Consider the following 19,870-nt stretch of genomic DNA (forward strand, 5'->3'; position numbering starts at 1 on the left):
TATTTCTTCCTTTTTTCTTCCAAAAAAGTCACTATCTGTGTGTGTATGTTAGGAAAGGTTTGCCTATCCTGTCGTTAAGGTGGGAGATAAAAATGTTCTAATGGTATGATATGTTATATTTAGCTTCGTGTAGTATATATGGCTGTCTATCTGGCCGGCCATCTTCACTTGATCTCCTTGAAAGCACATCCCATTGCTGTTGGATGTCGATTTGTGATTCGGTACACCATTTTAAATGCGAATAAGCAAAAAGGGATTTTATTCAGTCTAATATCTCGCTGATATATGCGCGTAAAGGCTCGGCTTCTTCCTCCACAGTCCGGTTCGGCAATCCTCGCAACGCCTCCCTCAACTGCTCGTCATCTTGAGCCGCTACCTTAACTAGTGCTTTCACAATGGCGGTCTCTTCAGTAGTGAGACGAGATACGCGCATTACACTAACAAAAGTCTCGAAGAAATCGATGAGGTTGAGATGCATAAGAATGTCTTCTGACTTGGAGACCATGGTCAACGCTGCCCACTGTAAGATACCCTGACCAGCAGCTTGGATGGCAGCAGCAGAGAGAGGGAATAGGTTCGGGAAAGCAGTTTGACTTATTGCCCGGATATTGAGCGTTGCGAGGCGAGTAAGGAGGCGCAGGAGACGGCCCTGTGAGAGAGAGGTCTGATGTCGAGGCCGGGTGGGAGGCTGTACTGTCTCAGGGGAGCACAGCGTCGTGATAAGTTCCAGCATGGGCCGCTGGAGGAGAATCAAACGCCAGAGACGGCCATGACCCGGAATTCGGCGCTTGACAACTTCGAAGCCATTGATGTTGCTTTGGCTCCCCACTCCGTTGACGCCTTCCCCACGGATGGTTTCGCAGTCTGTCTCGAGGAGGTCACCGAGGACTTTGGCAGCGCGCTCGCTGACGCCGACGTCTGGGCTCACTAACCAGCGTGTGATGAGAGCCTCGACAACATCAGTAAGAGTACTGAGAAGAGCAGCTTCGGTTGGGGTTTTGGCGGCCTTGTGGATGATGGCGAGGGCGAGGAGGTTGGCGCCGGGTAAAGGAGATTCCAAAGCTGCGAGGATGGAGGGAGGATCGGCGATAGTGAGGGTGCGGGTGAAAGTCAAGGGAGAGAGAAGCTTGATGGTGAGAGAGAGGAGAGGAGAGGGGTCTTGGGTGGTTGATTTGAGGATTTGGGTTAGAGGGGGGAGAACGGTTGGGAGGAGAGGAGGGATGTTGGATTCTAGAGGTTGATTAGCAATCTTGTTATGCTACGTATGAGAGGTGAAGAGGGGTGTGTTTTGGGTGTGTAGAGATGACTTACCTGTCAGCTGAAGCTCGATATCATCAAGGAGCTTGAGGTTGAAGGGTACGGAAGGATCATTCTCGAGATCTCGTAGGTGAGCATGGAACTCATCGATGCCAGAGATGGGATGGGCGTCTGAGGTGCCGTTGGGGACGATTCGTTCAGACATTGTGAATCTCGTCACAAATTGTCTCGCCGATCTCTGAGGGGTTTGTCGTCTCCAATATTATGTAGAAAGATGAACCAAGAGATATGAAGGTGCTGAAGCTTGACAAGTAATTATATAGAATGTTGTTATTAATGTGATGGAAGATGCTCGACGCAAAGCTTCAAATTGCATCTATAATAATTTACAGGGTAAGCCGCCAATGCCTTTAGCAGGCAGATGCGCTGACGGCAAGAAGCACCAGGCAGGGCGGGGCAGCGTCATAGCGGAGGGAATTCCGCCCTCCCCACCATAACTTTTTTCTCGGCCGCTGAAAGTTTGGCGCTTCAATTGAGCCCCGGATTCTTCCTCTTGCAATCCAAGTCTAGCAGGTCGCATTCCTTGCTCGGAAAAATTCAGCAGACCAGCCGCGCGCTTTGCAGTAATCTCTTCTCGCCTATATTCACACGATACAGCTTATGAGAGTCGCGTTCACTGAGGAATTGGGTTTATAGTCGGCGGAACTGAGCTGAGTTGGAAATGTCAAGAGGCGGCGGTGGTGGACGAGGAGGTGGACGAGGTGGTCGAGGAGGAGGCAGAGGAGGACGGCCAGCTCTTCCGTGGGATGACACAGATGAACCCGATGCCCGACCCTCTGAGCTGTTCCCGGTGAGTCAGATTCCGAAGGAGGAAGCTTCAAATGATCCTATGAGAGGGAGCTCTAGCTAACAGCCATGTTTTTGTTTTGCCAGCCCTGCGTCGTTCCCTCTCCTCGCGACCTCACCACTACAGAATACAACAGCGTCCAGTGCTTCCTCCTCCTTCGCCACCAAATCCACTCATCGCCTCTCTACACATCTAAGCGAACCTCCCTCATCGACCCAGCTGCTCCCCGAAAAGTCTACGGCCGCGACCAAATGAACGCCCTCTATGATGTTAAAAGCAAAGCCTCCGTCGACCCCTTCAATGCCATGCCCACCTACTCTCAGCGCTTCTCTCGTCCAGAGCGCGCCCTCCCAGAATGGTCTTCCCGGCCGGTATGCAGGGAGATGTTCCCTCCCGAGCTGCTCGACACGATTGACTCGGCGGATGCCAGTGGGATGAGAAAGAGGCGCAAGCTGGAGCTGAGTAAAGTGAATGCTCTGCCGAACGCGGAGGAGGCGTTTGGTATGCCTGCTATTGAAGGCGAGGAAGATGAAGGTGTGCCAGTGGATGGGAAGAATATCCTGGAAAGATTGGATGCTCTGCGGGATGACGAAGGCGACGATGCTGCTGATGTGGATGACGACGAAGGCCTGGAAGAGGAGGAGGAGGATGAAGTCTACGATGATGAAGATGCCGGTGACTACGATGCTGAAACGTACTTTGACAATGGCGATGAAGGTGGAGATGACTATGGAGACGGAGACGATGGCGAAGGGACATATTAACGGGTTCTTATCCAATCTCCTACTTTTTTTTCGGAATTATCGAAGAGTTCTTGGCTAATGGGACGGATTCTTCGAAAAGAAGCCATCATTTTGGGCATTTTTGTTACTACTACTCATTCATACATGTATATAGACCCAAAGTACTTATACCCATCGCTTGTACCATGACTCCAAAATGAGTCACACACTTTATGCTCACTGAGCGACGCGATTACTGCTCTCTCTTCAGATGTCGTAATTTTGTTTCACATTACCTGGGGGGTATCTCGGTGACTACACTCGTAGCCATATCTACACCAATCGCCCCTACATTTATCATCTAGATACTCTTGTGCTTGCTGCCCCCATAGTCATACATTTCCCAGCATCGACCACGACCAAGGGAAAAGAACGACAGCCTGTCTTATGCTCAGCCACAAATGGGCTCTTTGTACAGCAAGCGCCGCCTAATGAATAAACCCAAAAAGCGCATCTCCCTTTCACCTCAAAGGGGAAAACCCCCATATACCCAGACCCGAAAAAAAAAAAAAATACCTAAAATCAAAAGCAATCGCTTCATGAAGAAACCCCAGAATACAGCCCGCTATCCAAGAACCCTGCCTGTAGCCGTGATAATCTCTCCCGCGTGTCTGCAATCTGTCCGGCCTGAGCAATGACCGCGCTGCCCATCTCCCGCAACGCCGAGAGCACCTGGCTGAGCTGGTCCTGGACGGGTGCGCTGCTGTGGTCGCGCAGGCTGCGGATCTGTTCGTAGAGCCCGTTTTCCACGCCGGGCATGTCCCGCTCGATCTGGGACCGGTACTCATCCAAGCGATTCTTGTACTTTTCAACGTCGTCGCAGATGCGGTTAAAGTAAGTAATGAGATCCTGAGCGCTGGCATGGGCCGATGAGGCGTCCGTTGAGTTGGAGTCGCTTGCAGGAGGAGGACCGGCGAAAAGGCCAGTTTGGTGGTAGTGAGTAGGTAGCTTGAGGTTATCGGCGGCCTTGAAGGAGAGCTGGGCGTCGGCAACGTCTTTCTTGGTCATGTCTTGGAGAGCCTTGACGGTTAAGATATCGCGGTTAAGGGCGTCCTGGACCGTCTTGAATTTGGACTCGACAAACTGGACGTCTCGTCCGAGCTGGTCGATATCTTTTTCATGCTGGGGCATGAATTCTCCAATCTCATCCCTCATCTTGATGACGCGCTGGATGCCCTTGTCGATAAGAGCAATTTCGTTTTGAATCGGTTGGGCAAGGTCATCGAAGCGCGATCGCGGTCGCAGGTTGTCATAGTTGACTTGGGCGGCCGCAACTTGGGCTGTAGCAGGAGCGGCAGCAGTTGTAGTTGATCCACTATAATGAGGTTAGCAATCATGAATTTCTGTAGGACCAAGTGCAACATTGCGTACAATAAACCGCCAGAGGGCTTTGCTTGTGTTTGGCCCAGCAATCCACCTCCTGTGGTAGCTGCGGCCGGAGTTGAGCCAAAGAGACCTCCTCCTGGCTGCTGGGTGGTTGCAGTGCTTCCAAACAATCCTCCGCCGGTCGTAGCAGTAGCTGGTTTGGCTGTAGCGGCACTTCCAAACAGGCCTCCTCCAGTCGTAGCAGTGCTTGGCTGGGCTGTGGTGTTTCCAAAGAGTCCTCCGCCTGTCGTCGTTGATGCCGCAGGTTTGGCTCCAAACAGGCCGCCAGTGGTCGCACCGGAGGCTTGAGCTGGCTGGGCAGTTGCCGTTGACCCAAACAAACCACCAGTAGTTGTGCCTGTCGAGGGCGTGGGTGTGGCAGCGCCAAAGAGACCTCCGCCAGTAGCCGCCTGGGGAGTCGTCGTAGCCGGAGATCCAAAGAGGCCACCTGTCGCTGCTGGCTTGGCGCCAAAAAGACCGCCCGTGGTCGCCATGCTGCTGGTCGTTGATGGACTTGCCGACGCGTTACCAGAACCAAACAGTCCTCGAGTCGCCGCTGGCTGCGAGGTAGTGCCTCTGAGGCGCGTTTAGTCAGCGACAACGATGAATAAGAATCAGCCCGAAGCTAATTGGAAAGTATGTGAGGTGTTGGATGGCGGAGAGGTGGTGGCGAGGCACTTGGTGGATGTGGTGATTTGATATCAAGGTTAAGGCGTGGTGTTGAAGATTTAGCAAAGCTTACAGGGTATTTGCAGCCGAAGTGTTGATGCTAAGACCCGCTGGGCCACTGGCAGACCGCGCCAGAGACATCAAATCACACCTGAGGAAAAAAAAGCTTCGCAAGGCCAACTGACTTTTTTCCGAGCAGGCGAGTCAAGGGCCCAATTCGTGTGGAGCTCTTGACTTGGGATATGCCAAAGCTTGGACTTGCGGGTCTGAGAATGAAGGGATACGGGAAAACTCCGGGGCTGTGATGCGTGGTGGCTGGATCCAGATGGAGGATCAATTCCACAAGGCTAGCCTTAGTTGACTTCAGCCTGCAGAAGAGCTTCCCAGAGCTTTAACCTTTAACATAGACGCGCCCGTTTCCGTGACTTATTTCGATCCAATTCATATTTCATTTACCCTACACTCAGTCTCTTACCTTTGAATAGCTATCAAGATGGACATGGACGAAGATGACGATCTCTACCAGCCAGAGGAGCCAAAGATTGAACAGGACGACGAGAAGAAGCCCAAAGTGGAAGAGCTAGAAGAGGGCGAGGAGGAAGATGAAAGCGGCGCCATGGATGAAGACGACGATGACGACTCAGTACGGGTTCATTGCCGAAGCGACCCGTTGGCAATATGCTAATCACACGAACTGCAGGATATCGACATCATCACAGAGCGGAAAGATGGCACAAAAGCAGCACCACCACCGTATGTCAGCCTCGTGCGCGCCCCTGCGCGATTGTCCTATAACTGACAGAGCGGTAATAGACAGGCCAAATATAGCGACATCAGAAATATTCCTCAGCGATCAGCCTCCAACGACATCTCAGGGAAGGCATCAGCGCCCGTCAAGAGGGACGAAGACTCAAAAACAACGAGCGCCTTGAACATTGCCGCTCCCAGCGCGGACCAAACATCGGCTGCTGCCTCAAAATCAACAATCGATATTAATGCTAACCCAGTCCACCCCGCAGCTGGCAAGCCTATAACACAAGTCAACATAGACGAAGGTACGTTCACCGTTATTGCTCTTGGCGGCGGTTGTGACGACTAACCAATCTTTTTAGATCTACCAGACAGCGATAAACCGTGGCGTAAGCCAGGCACAGACATCAGCGACTACTTCAACTACGGCTTCGACGAGTTCACATGGGCTTTATACGCTGCTAAGCAGGAGTCGATCCGTGGCGAATTTGGCGCCGATGCTTTTGCTGCTAATAATAAGAAGATGATGGAAGACTTTAACATGATGATGATGGGCGGCATGGGCATGCAGGGTGGAGGAGGTGCAGGCGCTGGCGCTGGCGGAGCTGCTGGTGGCATGCCGGGAATGGATGGAATCCCACCCGAGATGCAAGCCATGATGCAACAGATGATGGCTTCGGGCATGGACCCATCTCAGATGGACCCAAGCCAGATGGCCGCCATGTTCTCCGGGATGCAAAACGCCGGTGGGAATGCGGGCGCGCAAGGCAATCAGGGCCAAAACTTTGGCGGCGGCTTTGGTGGAAACCAAGGTGGCTTCGGCTATGATCAAGGCATGGCGGGAGGCGGCAGTGGAAGAGGAGGATTTGGAGGCCGTGGCCGCCGTGGCCGATGGTAGTGCGGTCATGAGTCCGAGGGCTCTGGGTCTACTACTGAGCAGTCAAGTGTTTTGGAAAACTCGGTGTCGAACAAACGTCGTCGACGGCGTCGAGGGTGTCGAGCGGGCCGCCGCCGCCGAGAGAAGCGGCAGCGACTTTGCGAGAGGCTTTGACTGGCATGTGCATCTCCTCGGATGCCACCTACTGTTATGAATGGGATAGAAATACGCCTCGCTGGTGCGGAAAAGTGACGATGCATATGATAGGAGATATCATATTTGCTACAATACGCCGCTAGAATATACGATATCTTGCGATTACGGACAGGAGGCGGGCTATCATGGACACGAAAAGCATCAGAGAACGAGGAGATAACGGACTCCTATCAACGTTGATCTTCGAAGCTAGTTTCGCAGGAGCAATGACGGCACATCACTCACGCTCCCACCCACCTATCACGGTAGAAGATGGGGGGTTGATGGACATGATGATATAGATAGGTGGCCTACATAGTATCTCAGGTATGTATGTGAATATACAACCTTAAGAGCTTCCAATGAGAAGAGCAATCGAAGAGCAATCTCTGCTTGTCTGCTTGAATGATAACTGTGTAGCCCGACATCAGGTAACGTTACCTAGCTGTGGCAGACACGGGCCTAGTTGGGAGCTTCGAGGCTCGAACTTCCTAAGAGAGGAGGGCGGCCGCTCTTTTATGGCCTGCCAAGAGGCTAGAGGATTGGGTTGAGAGATGCCAGGAACGCCCGCATGCAGCATCACACGACGTAAGAGGTGTGTTGGGGTCAGTTCTTGTTTGTTCTCTTTTTCTTTTGCAGTGAGGAGAAAAGATATAAGCAATGTTGGGGTTGCTGGGGTTGGATGTAGAGAAAGATGGTTAGGTGGGGGAACGTGGAGTGGGAGAAGGATCAGGTTGAGTGTACGGAGTATGCGAGTGATATTATAGCTGCTGGATAGTTCGATAGAAGCAAGTAATGATATAATAGTATTCATCTTGGTAAGCTGCTTGATTAGATCAGCAAGATCTGGAGAGATGAATCACTATCAGGCATATCACTTCTTTCAACTACCAACCCCGGTTAGCCGCCCATCACCACCACCAGCGAGCTGCCGGATCTCCAGCCTTGAATCTCTCCGAGGCCGACTCATTCACCCCGCAGCATATTTTGAACGATGCTTGATGTATCTATCATCTTAATTCTCATATAATTTACTTGAGCGAGCAGAGAAGGAATACTGCAAGCGGTAAATATTCATCATGCCTTGCTCTCCCACCCGAGCGCCGATGGCAACCGATAACTGCAGCTATACATACTTCTTTCTCCATGAATTTGCAGGATACATGCATTGAAGAGCTGCAAGTCCAGAGTTTATCCTAACTAGAGGGGAATCCCTGCGGCGGCAATCCTGCAAGGGGGGGTCCTTCATCCACTCATGAAGCATCTCCATGCTTTCTATGCCGAAGCGGGAAGCTCATATGCCAAGGGAGGGCTAACCATAGCGATACGCTTCTTGAGCCTTTTCCCCGACTGGCGGTGCCCTCTTTAGATGCTTACGATGCGCTTAATGGTGGAATAGCAGAGAGCACGTTTTTCTTATTTGCTGAGCCTCTTTGTGTCTATCATCTTGCCCATGTTACCGTTGCAGAGCTGGTTATGGAGCATCGCGTGGAGATGCCATGAGAAAGATGTGGAATCAGCCGCAAGCATCTTGTTTGCGAGCCCACGGCTGTTGTGGCAGCCGACCAGATACACGCTGACGACGTGTATGTGCAACTCACCTCGCCGAGCCAAGTTGATCATCTCAGGCCATTTCAGCCTTGTACATGGACACCGGATTTGACGATTTTTGAGCTCAACGGTGCTTGCATGCACCCTGTCCAAGCCTCAATAAAGCTGTTTCCATATTGCTCAACTCCATTTGTAGGATTCTAACTCAAAATTGGGTGTTTGGATGCTGCCTAAGTAGGTAGGAGGTCTCACACCCCGGTTTCCCCCGCAAACCTTACATATACCTACCTACATGATGAAGACAGGCCATGATCCTCAATCCTCCAATCACAGCTTCATCTCTATGTTTCTCCCGCGGAATGGCCCGGTTTATTCATCTTTCCCACGATATCTTACGTATCATCATGTACATGTACACATACATTAGTATGCAAACACATGTAATCGTCACCTTCGGCAGGTCGGCCATCTACCGCCAATGTCTCTAGAAAGAGTGATATAGGTTGGAACCATCAAATTACCAAGACGGAACTTATACCGAGGCAGGATAGGCGGAAATGGGTACAGAGCGGTAAAACCTTGGCGACCTTGGTTGTGTCACTGAGTACATCACCGCCAAACGGGGCATCTGAGTACATGTATGTCATGTCAAAACCCCTGATGTTTCGGAGCGTTGACCAACCTAGGCTCGACACGCACGTCCAGATGCCACCAACCCTCCTTTTTGCTACCTTGAGTATCAATCATGTCACCTAGCAGAGGCATTATAACCATCACTGCATGGATCTCAACTGATAACGTCCTCTAAATCTAAAGGCCGGTATAACGAGCCGATGGAGCTATTATGGATGCCGATGCCTTCGAGGCTTCCCATTAAAGGTAGCATGGCTCCATCACGAGTTCATCATGACCCCCGTCTCGCCTCGTCCCTTCGCCCGGCGGCAAGGCGCAAAAGGATCCAATGCCACGTATGCTCAGGAAGTCTGATGTAGCATCGTGGTAAGACAGCGGGGAGCAATTCAGCCCATTCTTCTAGCATGTTGGGCTGGAGAGAGGATATAAAGGCTCTTCGTCCAACCTTTTGAGGTGGCACGCTACTTCTTCATCATCAAGAGCATCTTCTTTACGGATCCGGTATCCTCAGCTCTTCTTTAGCCACGATGCCTTCGTTGACTGCTCTCGCGAGCTTGCTCGCTCTTGTTCCTTCTGCCCTGGCTGGCTGGAATGCGAACTCAAAACAGAACATTGCTGTATACTGGGGTAAGTACTTGTTGATGATCTTCCTTTTCTTGCTTGGAGAGAATCTATCGTCTAACATGCGAATAGGCCAGAACTCAGCCAACTCACAAAGCACACAGCAGCGTCTTTCCTTCTATTGCAACGGTATGTCTCTATTTTATTACCCTCCAGAGAATCCAGTCAGAAAATGCAGAAAGAGAGAGCTGATACTTTTCATTAAGACGCCAACATCAATGTCATTGACATTGCTTTCTTGAACGGAATTACTCCCCCCATGACCAACTTCGCTAATGCTGGTGACCGATGCACGCCCTTTTCCGACAACCCTTGGCTCCTGAGCTGCCCAGAAATTGAGTAGGTTCTGGATCTCGCCTATAACATAGACATATATACTGATGATAACTTGCTATCAAGGGCGGACATCAAGACTTGCCAGGCTAATGGCAAGACCATCATCCTCTCTCTCGGCGGCGATTCCTACACGCAAGGTGGCTGGAGCTCTGCCAGCGCTGCTCAATCGGCTGCCAATCAGGTTTGGGCCATGTTCGGCCCCGTTCAATCCGGAAGCACTGTTCACCGTCCCTTTGGCAGCGCTGTCGTGGATGGCTTCGACTTCGACTTTGAAGCAACAACCAACAACCTCGCGGCCTTTGGTACTCAGCTCAAGAGCCGAACCAACGCTGCAGGCGGCAAGAAGTACTACTTCTCTGCTGCTCCGCAGTGCTTCTTCCCCGACGCTGCTGTCGGCGCCCTGATCAACGCCGTGCCCATGGACTGGATCCAGATTCAGTTCTATAACAACCCCTGCGGTGTGAGCGGTTTCACTCCCGGCACCTCCACCCAGAACAACTACAACTACCAGACCTGGGAGAACTGGGCAAAGACCAGCCCTAACCCCAATGTGAAGCTTCTCGTCGGCATTCCTGCTGGCCCGACTGCTGGCCGTGGCTACGTCTCTGGCTCCCAGCTTACGTCAGTCTTCCAGTACTCGAAGCAATTCAGCACCTTTGCTGGTGCCATGATGTGGGATATGTCCCAGCTTTTCCAGAACACTGGTTTTGAGGCACAGGTCGTCAATGCTCTGAAATAAAGAGTTACATTATGAGATACGGAGAAGCTGCAAAAATGTGGGAGAATGAGGGTGGCCCGACGAGTGCACCCGATGATATGATCGTATATATGTATATATGTTTGGCGAACATCTACTGTATATAGCGCCGATTTCAGCACATATTGAATTGATTGCACATGATTTCATTTAACTGCCGAATATGCTTTAGCATAATCGATTTCATCGCTTCTAACGTTGGGTATCATAAAAAAGTCATCACGAGTCCTAAAAACCACCTGTTGCCGCCGACATTTCGCCCCTTTCCTCCACCTTTTCTATGGCCATGTTTGAATAAGCTGAAAATCATGCATCTACGTGGGGATGAAGTGCTTAGAATCTTCTTCCTGCTGCGCAAACGATTGCGAAAAAGCGGCCAAGCCAACGATGATGCCCACAGCCATGAAGAGCACCGAAATGATGGACCAGATGACGCCCCAGCACTGCGACGAGCCACCATATCTCTTGGCAAAGACGCTCGCATCCGACTCATTGACCTTTCGAAGGATCAAGTCGTCACAAATGTCCCACACGCTGTACAATGAACTCATGACGCCAATGAACAGAACCACGAAACGCAATGCCTCAGCATGAACGATAAACCAGCATCCAATAAGCAGTCCAACCGCAAGCAAGATGGTCAAGACAGTCAGCCAATCGCGCTTCCCCCACCAGAGCGTCAGCAGAAAACATACGCCGAGGACGATGCTGGCGACTTTGCTGGCGACAATGTCGAAGCCGCACATGGTGAGCAGGGCGCCAATGATGGAGGAGCCGAGGTAGCCTGCTGGCAGGGTGATGGCGCTGATGCCGCCGGTGAGGTGCGTGACGCCGCCTTCGTGGGGGTCGAGAGAGATTGATTTGACGTGGCCGCCGGTGAGGATGGCGGTGATGGCGTGGCCGAATTCGTGGAAGGCGATGACGAGCATCTGGTGAGAATCTGTTAGTGTATGCATTGTATTTTGGGGGCTGTATGTGTATAGATGGCGAGATTTCTGCATCAGGTTGATGGAGGTTTTGAGGTGAAGTTGTCATCATACCTTGAACGGCCACAATATCATGCGCAGGTAAGGGACATTCCAGAGGATGGCGATTGCGACGACATATCCTGCAATGACGCCCAACGTGACGGCCTGAGTGTGAGTTGGGTGCTGGAGGTTTCGAGAGAGGAGGGCATGATATTGAGGCTGAGGGCTGGAGTATATGTTGGAGGCGCTTTCAAGAGGCTGCCATGGTGCCATTTTCACAGATGAGGGTGTTGACGATGGATTTGGTTTGATGTTTCAGAGGAGAAGCAACTTCAGATTGTAGGTGGTGATTTTGGTACATGTACTGTATTCCAATTGAAGTCAGGTGGGATGAATCATGTGCTTAGATTAAGATCAACAAAACGATTGACCCCGCTGCTTGGATAACAGAAAACCGGGCGATTTTTATTTTGATGAAAAGTGAGTGTCATAGGATGCAAGATGAAAAAATAGACTAGGTAGAGAAAAGATGCAGAAAGCAGATGAGAAATATTACAATCTATCCTCAAAAAGAGCCCAGCAAATGCCGAATTCCAAAGCGTTGACGCGGCATGTGAGAAGAAAGTGGAACCACGAATTGCGTGGCTGGGGGGCGCTGCACAGCACTCTATTTTTAGGCGATGCTGGGGTTTTTTGGCGGTTAAACTCCAAGTAGCTGGCTGAGATCGCCAGGGCGGGCGTTGCCACATTGAAGCCACTGCCACGAATTTGGTATGTGGGCTGTCATTACTAAGGCATGTTGGATTTGTAAGGAAGAGGATATGGGAGTCTTTAACTGACTGGATAAGCGACACAAGTCTGTCTGAATCACAATGTGGGAGGAGAAGAGATGGGATGAACCTCCGTCTCAATGAGCCAATACTTCTATGTAGTTACATAGTTAAAGCTTGATGATATAAATGATATGGTTGCTGTGGATATGGCATAGTCTCACATTTTTTGACCCAGTGCATCAATACAATCATTACAGCTGCCGGGGTCGTTGGCAGTAAGGCCAAGAGGATAATCTGGTGTATGATGTGCACCTTGCTTATTTATACGAGGTAAGTATCTACCTGTATATATGGAGAAAGAAGCGATAGTAGAATGAAGTAGCAATGGTATGGTAGAAGAAAGTGGCAATACTAGAAGATATAGAAGAAGATGGCGATAGTAGCGGATACTCAAATAACAGGTACATAGGTAGTGGATAGTAAATGTATTCCCTCTATATCTCCTTACAGACATGTGAATAAAACAAGGTGGAGTGAGTTTTTACTTCATTAGATCTGCGATTTAAACCCTTCAAAAATACGATGCAAGACGGCTGATTCTGCCGACAGTGCATGGGCTTGACTGGAATACCAACAGGCATAAAGTCGCCTAGGCATGGAGATTCAGCTGATTCAGTTCATATGTTGAGGAAAAGTATTGTGCCATCACCGCCGAATCATTGTCTCGGACATGGCTCGCTGAGATGCAGCAACGTATGACTAGACTATTTACCTCTGGTAAACCTGTAGTATGCCTGACTCAAGTCAATCTGCCTGCGTAACGAGACGCGATGCTCAATAATGGCGATGATAGGTTCATCTTGTGAGAGAGATGAGATTTTGTGCAAGCTGAGGTGTACAGTAATTTATAAGCTGGGGTAGCGGCCGGCCGTGCTTAATAGATGATGAAGTACAACACGTGCATCGAGTTTTTGTTGCAAGTAAAACGAATATTACTCTCAATTCATTCTGCCTGCACAAATTCTCCAAATACCAGATTGCATTTGTGGCCCAATAGCCGCTTCCACTTCAATAACGCCATCTCAGACTGCTCCTGCATGTACTCTCGCCGTCGCATAAAGCACGTTACACCTACCAAATACATGGCAAACCAAGCGATGGCTTTTCAGCCTCTCTGTAACACCGTCATACAGCACTAATGTGACTTAGAATCGAACTACTCTTCGAGGGGCAAAGCGGTTCATTCGGCATAGCGCCGATAGTTGTGATGGTATCCAGCTGACAAAGAGATTATGGGATCTGTTCTCTCAGGAGAGGGAAGATGGCAGCTGAAATCACGTTGATCCCCTGTACTACAATCATATGCAAATATGCTCAATAGGACTAATTTTAATTACCTTGATTCTTTCTGCAGAGATATCTATTGGTTACTCCGAGACAGTGTTTCTCCATAAATATTGAAGGAGAAACCCAACCGCTCTCTCCTGCCTTTGGTGCTCTGGAAAAACACCTTCTTATCTCCCTATTATCTCTCCTCAGGCACCAATCACGCCTAAATATCCCACGCTATGATCTCTTCACCCTTTCATTCCTTCACAGCTTCTGACCTAACGCTCACACAACGACTTCCTATCAGCAAAGGGGCCGCTACAAATCCTCGAGTCCAGCCCATCTACACCGCCTCCCACAGAATGATTCGCTCTCGCTTTGTTTTCTGAGAGGCTCTGCCCTCTCTCCGACACGATAGGCTTCTTGGATAAGAAACGCGAGAAGAGCCTTCGGGTCTGTATCAACTCCCATGGAGGCTTTTCTCCACGTCACTATGGCCCCGAAGATCACGTCGCAGGGTGCAGGGGCTAGAGTACCGCTTCCGGGACAAATCATCAGCGTCATGTTGTCTTTGACGGCTACAACTGTTCTTACACTATTCTTGAGTGAGACTGCCCATTGCCTACTTCCTCTCCAACTGTCTTATCCAGAATGGAAGAAGCTAAACGCGGTGAGCATATCAGCACAGAGGGTTCTTGTCATTAAAGCTTGGAACCGGTTGCCACCTGTGGTTTGGTGTAAGTCATGTTTCTCTTTACCAATATTTCTCTCGCATCTGTGAAGAGGTACTAATTCTGGATGTCAAGTGGTATTCGCCATCTATATAGATTCGTACATATTCGTCATTGCTACAGCGGTTCTCCAGCACTCGCTAGGTGTTAACTCAAGCTACGGCATCTGCGAAGCTGCGATTATTTTGTGCCTCGTGTGCTACGTTACTACCAAGGTGATGAGAATGTTCTCATAATCCCAAATGATTCATTGCTGACTTGATATTCGTTGCCAGATTGTGAGCAGATCGTTCCGCTCTTTATTAAATGTGTGCTTTACGTTGACCACCGCAGTTCATTTATTTGTTTCTCGCCGAAAAAGCCGTGAGTATTAAAACGGAACAACTCCCCAATAATTTCAATTCCTAACTCAATATGGCAGTGGATCATTCGCGGTGCAACAACGCCACGCCTAAAGTCCACGCTGTATCTGGTAAACTCTCTAGGCATGCTCACCATATATATTGCAGTCGTCATCCTAAATTTCGTCTTGTAAGTTCTACAGGTATATGATAGCATCTAGACTTTAATAACATTTAGGAAGTCGCATCACAGAGATGAACAACGGGGAATGCATAATCGGCATGCGTAGTGCCGCCATGATCCCCCTCATCTCCTTTGATACGGTGATCAACGTGTACCTCACGATCATGTTTCTCATACCTCTGAAGAGTAAACTTCATTAGCAACTACATAATTGAAGCAACCCAGACTGATTCTTTGGTAGAGCTCTACTCCTATACCAACATGGCTCGAACGCGGGCCAATATTCGACTTCGCATGGTGGCATTCCGAACCTTCTGCGGAGCAGTCTGCACACTTGTGAGCAGTATTGTGTATGAGTCGTAGTCAAAAAAACAGAGTGCTGGGATAATACTTTAACTGACCACAGTTTCTAGCAACCTTTCTGTCCTAATGGCCCTTAATGGTGAGCCGGGATGGGTATGCCTGATGTGTTGCAATTGTGATAGTCTGTTACTCCGGCACCTTTTCTGCACAGTGGGCCTCAACTAATTCGTTACTATTGATAGTCCTCTTCTCGGCGATCGTCATCCAATGGGTCACATCCAGGGACAACGCCGGGACCGTGAGCAGCACCTCTTCTGGGGAAGCTCGACGATCCCGAGATCTCGGCTCTGGGATGAATCGCATATCCACTCCAAGCGAGCTCCATGAGACGCCATCATCCACTCTTGCCGATATCTCGCTCGTGCCAACCAGGCGTCGATCCCGCGGAGCCGATGATGTTGATCTTCATGACCACGGCACCCCTGAGACCGGCGCCGCCAAGATTGTTAACAAGCCAGCCAGTACAGTCATAGTGACTACGACAATTGAGAGTGAGACTAGACCTCGTTCTGATAGCTTTGCTGGACCGGCCAAAGCGTCTTCCAAGGCGTGTGGGTGCGGGTGTCTGATGTCCCGAAGGTCGGGCTTGACGGACGATGGCTTCTTTTCACCGCAGACCAAGATCACGGCGGGGGGTTCCCATTTTTTGGAGGACTTTGGTCAGAAAGCGGATGCGTGTTACTGCCAACCTTTTGTTTTGAGAGAGACGCACAATGTTGCTTAGTTTGCTGATAGAGTTTGTCAATAGTTTTACCTTTACAGCTTACATGGGTCTTGTGAGAGTGACATCTGAAACGACCATTTTACGCCCGCTGCCATTATCAAAAGTGACGGAAGTCAAAAGAAGTGATTACTACTGGTTGGGCGCAAGAAGAGTGAAATCGCAAGACCTTTTAAATTTAATTCGTAGCTCGTAGATCTATGCTAAAGTCTTGTCCACGACCCCATTCTATACGTAGATACATACTGGATCTTCATGTTTCCGTGAACATCTCTCTCCTTTGTCTCATAGATATTTGAAGTAAAATGTAGACGGAAGGCCGAGATGACCACCAAAAGTGACTATGGCAGAATATCTGGAGCACACCCCCTCACAAAAATCAGTGTACCGATACTGTGGATGAAACATCCAAGAACCAGATGGTCAAAAATATGTACAATTGAACTTGAATTGCGCCTATCCCCTTATACCCTCTTTTTTTTGTTAAATGATTCCTCCTTCAATAAAAGCTTAGTGTCCGAAAAAATGGCTAAAGATGCATCGAGATGTCCCTAGCTGGTACTGTACAGGAAGCGAAAGATGCTCTTATAAGCCGATTTAAACGGTGGCATAGGTGTTGCCGAAGTCGCTGGGAGCGTTACCGGCAGCATTCATCAAGCTGTTGGCGCCAACCATGAAGTAGCTGTAGCCCATGACATAGTCAAGAGAGTCGAGCTTAGGGAGGGCCTGCTCCAAGAAAGCGCTAATCTCGGCATCGGTGCCAGAAGGAGCAAACTCGGTAATGATGACAGGCTTGCCACCGCAGATCTTGTTGGCTCCCTCAATGTGGGAGAAGAAAGTGTCAATGGCAGAGGCGGGGGAGTACCAGTGGACGTTGCAGAAGTCGAAAGCGCAACCACCGGATTGAGCGTTGCAGGCACTGACGAACTGCTGGAGCCAGTCGAGACCCTGGTTGGCAGCACCGGAGTTGGAGACAGAGGGAGCACCAATGAGAGCCTTGCCAGAGTACTTGTTCAAGAACTGGGCATGGGCAGAGGCGGCAGCAGCAGGAGGCAGGTTGCACTGGCTGGCAATATCACACTCGTTGAAGCTGAAGATGGCCTTGGAGCCAGAGGCAAGAGCAGCCTCAGCCTGGGCATCGAAGCCATTGGAGTGTTCAGGCTGAGGGCCCCAGAGAGTAGGAACATAGCTGTACTTGCTAGTGTCGATGCCGGAAGGCCAGAAGCCCCAGTTGTAAGCCCAGTGGCACTTCTCGCAGCTCCCACCGAAGGTGTTGGCCATGTTACCGTCGTTGTAAGCCATACCACGCTTGCCGGGGAAACCGCCAACGGAAGCAGGGGGGGAGGCCGGCTGGCTGGGAGTAGCAGCCTTGGAGGAGGTGCTGGGAGGAGGAGCAGCCTTGGAGCTGGAAGAGGGCGTAGGGGTGGGGGTGGGAGTGGGAGTCTCCGAGCTGGTGGGGGGAGCCGGAGTGCTGGAAGCGGCCGGCTTCGAGGACGCAGGAGCGGAAGAGACCGGGGCAGCAGGCTCGCTGCTGCTGCTGCTGCTCTTGACGGGAGCGGCAGCAGAGGACTGACGGACAGCGGTAACCAAGGTGGTAGAGTGCTTGGCGGGAGCCGCTGCGGACGAAGCAGCATGGGTGGAAGTAGGAACAACAATGGTAGAGGTCGAAGTCACGGTTGGGGCAGCTCCGGCATTGTTGTTTCCAGCACCGGTAGGGTTGGGAACATCCTTAGCACCGAAGCCGGAAGAGGTAGCGGAGGCGGCGGCGGCGGGAGTAGACGCAACAGGGTCAACGGTGACATAGACGGTCTCCCAAACAGTGCACCAGGTGGTTTCCATGGCGCGCTTGTCCATCTGATGCTGGTGGCGATGGGCGTTGAGAGCCATGGTCTGACCCGCGAGGGCAGCGATGGAGGTGAGGGCAACGGCCTTGTACATTTTGTCTAGATTTTTGACGGGGTTTTGGTTTTGATTTCTTTTCAGATGGCGAAATTCAAGTAAATAAGGACTGTGAAATGAAGTCGAGTCGACTTTGTGAAACTTTTGCAGAGCGAGGCAATGGTGGGTTCGGCGCGGCCGGTAATGAGTGCGAATGGTCTATCAAAGACACAGTTGAAAGGAGTGAAACAGCCTGGCTGATTTCAAAAGAAGTCGAACTGGCGACGGTGAAGATAAAGGAAAGACGAGCTGACGAGATGCCAGGGAAAAGAAATGTTTGAATGGTGAAAGAAGGAGAAAGAAGAGATGAGCTGGGGATGAGAGGGGCGAGGGGCCTGAAGTACCCGGCAAGTGGAAGCCGCCAGGTGCATGGGCAAGCTGCAAGGTACAGAAGCAGGGCAGCGGGGCCCCTGTAGGGCGAGGGTGTTTTAGTGCTGTGGCAAAGGGAAGCCAGCGCCGGTGAGGACGCGATTCAGGGCCCCGAACGGTGCCTGGCTGGGCTCGATTCAGCCATTGCACTCGATGGCTGGGATCAGTTGATGTAAGTGCGTGTGCACTGTAGCACACGGAGCACGGAGGAACTTTGCTGTGCTTGAGGTACACGGATGGAGAAGCACTGACAGGTACCCTCTGGAACGCAAACAGCACAAGAAACGTGCACTTGCGGTTCGTCATCCGCAATCTGATACAAGGCGTGCCTTGGTTTGCCATGTACATGTCAGAGCTGGCCCAGAACGGGTCCACACAGTAGGTGACTGGTGTAGCTGTAGGGAATATATTGATGGCAGTGTCACTCGGTGAATTGGACCGATCACATAATTGAAATTGATGATTGATATTGAATGCCTGCCTTTTGAAGGGATGCACAGCAGCATCTGCAACACTGCATTTCATCATCGTCATCCATCTGCTGTGCACCCCAATTCTACACTACGTGGCACAACGACAACATATAGACAAAGCACATCACAGCATCCCACGAACAAAGCAAGCCCGAGGTCAACATTGAAAAAAAAACCACCCATGTGGGAAAAATCAAGACAAGAACGCCCTCAGTCAGCCAGTCTGTCCCGTTAACCGACATGGCTCCAGTCCAGCGCCTCTAGCGCCGGCCCAAGCCTTCTAGCGCCAGGGGGTTTTGGGGGCGCCAGGCACAGCGCCAGTTGAGGCTGCTAAACCCACCAAGCAGCACCAAGCAGCACCCCTCCCCCTGCTGATTGGCCGCTGTCTGCCAGGCACGGGCTTCCGGTTGGCTCCCAGCAGCAGCGGCGGGCGAGTCCGGCCCGTCTGTGCCCAATCGCTATCCACGGCGCCCCGTCTCCTAGTCAAGGTGAAACAGCCCTCGCATGTCAAGCCGTGCGTGGCCCAGATCCGGTCTGCTTAGGGGGGATGACGAGTGCGTTGATTTCAAGGCTTTTTTGTTGATGGAACTGATTGATTACGGAATACGGAGTACAGCGTCTTTTCTTTCTTTCCTCGGTCTGCCTCTAGCGATTACAGGTGGCTTTCAGCGGCGGGCTTGGCTTTTGCTTGGGCATGCGTATTCTCGTAGTCGTAGTCGAGGTCGAGGTCGATATTAGCAACGGAGAAAGAAGGTTGAGGCTTTGGCCATGTGGGCTCGGCCACGCCATCGGCGGTTGTCTTGTTTCTGTCACTTTCGTTCCATGCCATACGATGCCACAATATCGTGCTTCCTCCACACTCCCATCCTCTCCTGATACACGCACTATTAAACGGATCAACGCCGATGAGGCCTTTACCCTTTTCACCTCGGACAAATTAAAAACAAGCAATGGCAAGCAAACCCCCCAAATTACTCTTTCTCGTAGCTGCGTGGATACTTTGGATCTGGGAAGTGGGCTGCGAGGGCTCATGTAAGACG

The 19,870-nt window shown here is 50.8% G+C and overlaps 8 protein-coding genes across 8 annotated transcripts; 4 read left to right on the forward strand and 4 right to left on the reverse strand.

Annotated features, from left to right (window-relative positions):
* Nucleotides 1–262: 262 nt before the first annotated feature.
* On the reverse strand, nucleotides 263–1,462 carry TRIVIDRAFT_118220 (uncharacterized protein; the record flags this gene model as incomplete). The annotated part of the gene is made up of 2 exons (XM_014103135.2): nucleotides 263–1,230; nucleotides 1,312–1,462. The coding sequence occupies 2 exons, from the start codon at nucleotides 1,460–1,462 to the stop codon at nucleotides 263–265; spliced, it is 1,119 nt and encodes a 372-aa protein (XP_013958610.1).
* A 360-nt stretch (nucleotides 1,463–1,822) lies between these two features.
* Nucleotides 1,823–3,052, forward strand: TRIVIDRAFT_71751 (uncharacterized protein; the record flags this gene model as incomplete). The annotated part of the gene is made up of 2 exons (XM_014103136.1): nucleotides 1,823–2,107; nucleotides 2,191–3,052. 2 exons carry the CDS (start codon nucleotides 1,979–1,981, stop codon nucleotides 2,866–2,868), a joined length of 807 nt encoding a protein of 268 aa, XP_013958611.1.
* Nucleotides 3,053–3,423: 371 nt separating this feature from the next.
* Nucleotides 3,424–5,148, reverse strand: TRIVIDRAFT_212193 (uncharacterized protein; the record flags this gene model as incomplete). Its single annotated transcript, XM_014103137.1, has 4 exons — nucleotides 3,424–3,604; nucleotides 3,692–4,201; nucleotides 4,258–4,827; nucleotides 4,994–5,148. The coding sequence occupies 4 exons, from the start codon at nucleotides 5,059–5,061 to the stop codon at nucleotides 3,424–3,426; spliced, it is 1,329 nt and encodes a 442-aa protein (XP_013958612.1).
* Nucleotides 5,149–5,413: 265 nt separating this feature from the next.
* TRIVIDRAFT_71755 (uncharacterized protein) lies at nucleotides 5,414–6,568 on the forward strand (the record flags this gene model as incomplete). The annotated part of the gene is made up of 4 exons (XM_014103138.1): nucleotides 5,414–5,569; nucleotides 5,621–5,673; nucleotides 5,734–5,975; nucleotides 6,033–6,568. 4 exons carry the CDS (start codon nucleotides 5,414–5,416, stop codon nucleotides 6,566–6,568), a joined length of 987 nt encoding a protein of 328 aa, XP_013958613.1.
* Nucleotides 6,569–9,453: 2,885 nt separating this feature from the next.
* TRIVIDRAFT_178019 (glycoside hydrolase family 18 protein) lies at nucleotides 9,454–10,788 on the forward strand (the record flags this gene model as incomplete). The annotated part of the gene is made up of 4 exons (XM_014103139.1): nucleotides 9,454–9,553; nucleotides 9,620–9,676; nucleotides 9,754–9,886; nucleotides 9,947–10,788. 4 exons carry the CDS (start codon nucleotides 9,454–9,456, stop codon nucleotides 10,620–10,622), a joined length of 966 nt encoding a protein of 321 aa, XP_013958614.1.
* Nucleotides 10,789–10,954: 166 nt separating this feature from the next.
* On the reverse strand, nucleotides 10,955–11,881 carry TRIVIDRAFT_30959 (uncharacterized protein; the record flags this gene model as incomplete). The annotated part of the gene is made up of 2 exons (XM_014103140.1): nucleotides 10,955–11,569; nucleotides 11,681–11,881. 2 exons carry the CDS (start codon nucleotides 11,879–11,881, stop codon nucleotides 10,955–10,957), a joined length of 816 nt encoding a protein of 271 aa, XP_013958615.1.
* Nucleotides 11,882–14,245: 2,364 nt separating this feature from the next.
* On the forward strand, nucleotides 14,246–15,603 carry TRIVIDRAFT_134886 (uncharacterized protein; the record flags this gene model as incomplete). Its single annotated transcript, XM_014103141.1, has 9 exons — nucleotides 14,246–14,315; nucleotides 14,394–14,447; nucleotides 14,517–14,656; nucleotides 14,775–14,804; nucleotides 14,863–14,972; nucleotides 15,025–15,152; nucleotides 15,208–15,316; nucleotides 15,380–15,450; nucleotides 15,512–15,603. Coding segments are annotated over 9 exons (804 nt in total), but the record flags the coding sequence as incomplete, so codon positions are not given.
* A 603-nt stretch (nucleotides 15,604–16,206) lies between these two features.
* Nucleotides 16,207–18,256, reverse strand: TRIVIDRAFT_208476 (uncharacterized protein; the record flags this gene model as incomplete). The annotated part of the gene is made up of 1 exon (XM_014103142.1): nucleotides 16,207–18,256. One exon carries the CDS (start codon nucleotides 17,986–17,988, stop codon nucleotides 16,648–16,650), a length of 1,341 nt encoding a protein of 446 aa, XP_013958617.1.
* Between the last annotated feature and the right edge of the window lie 1,614 nt (nucleotides 18,257–19,870).

This window comes from Trichoderma virens (genome assembly GCF_000170995.1).
Source record: "Trichoderma virens Gv29-8 chromosome Unknown TRIVIscaffold_4, whole genome shotgun sequence".
Lineage (NCBI taxonomy): Eukaryota > Fungi > Ascomycota > Sordariomycetes > Hypocreales > Hypocreaceae > Trichoderma > Trichoderma virens.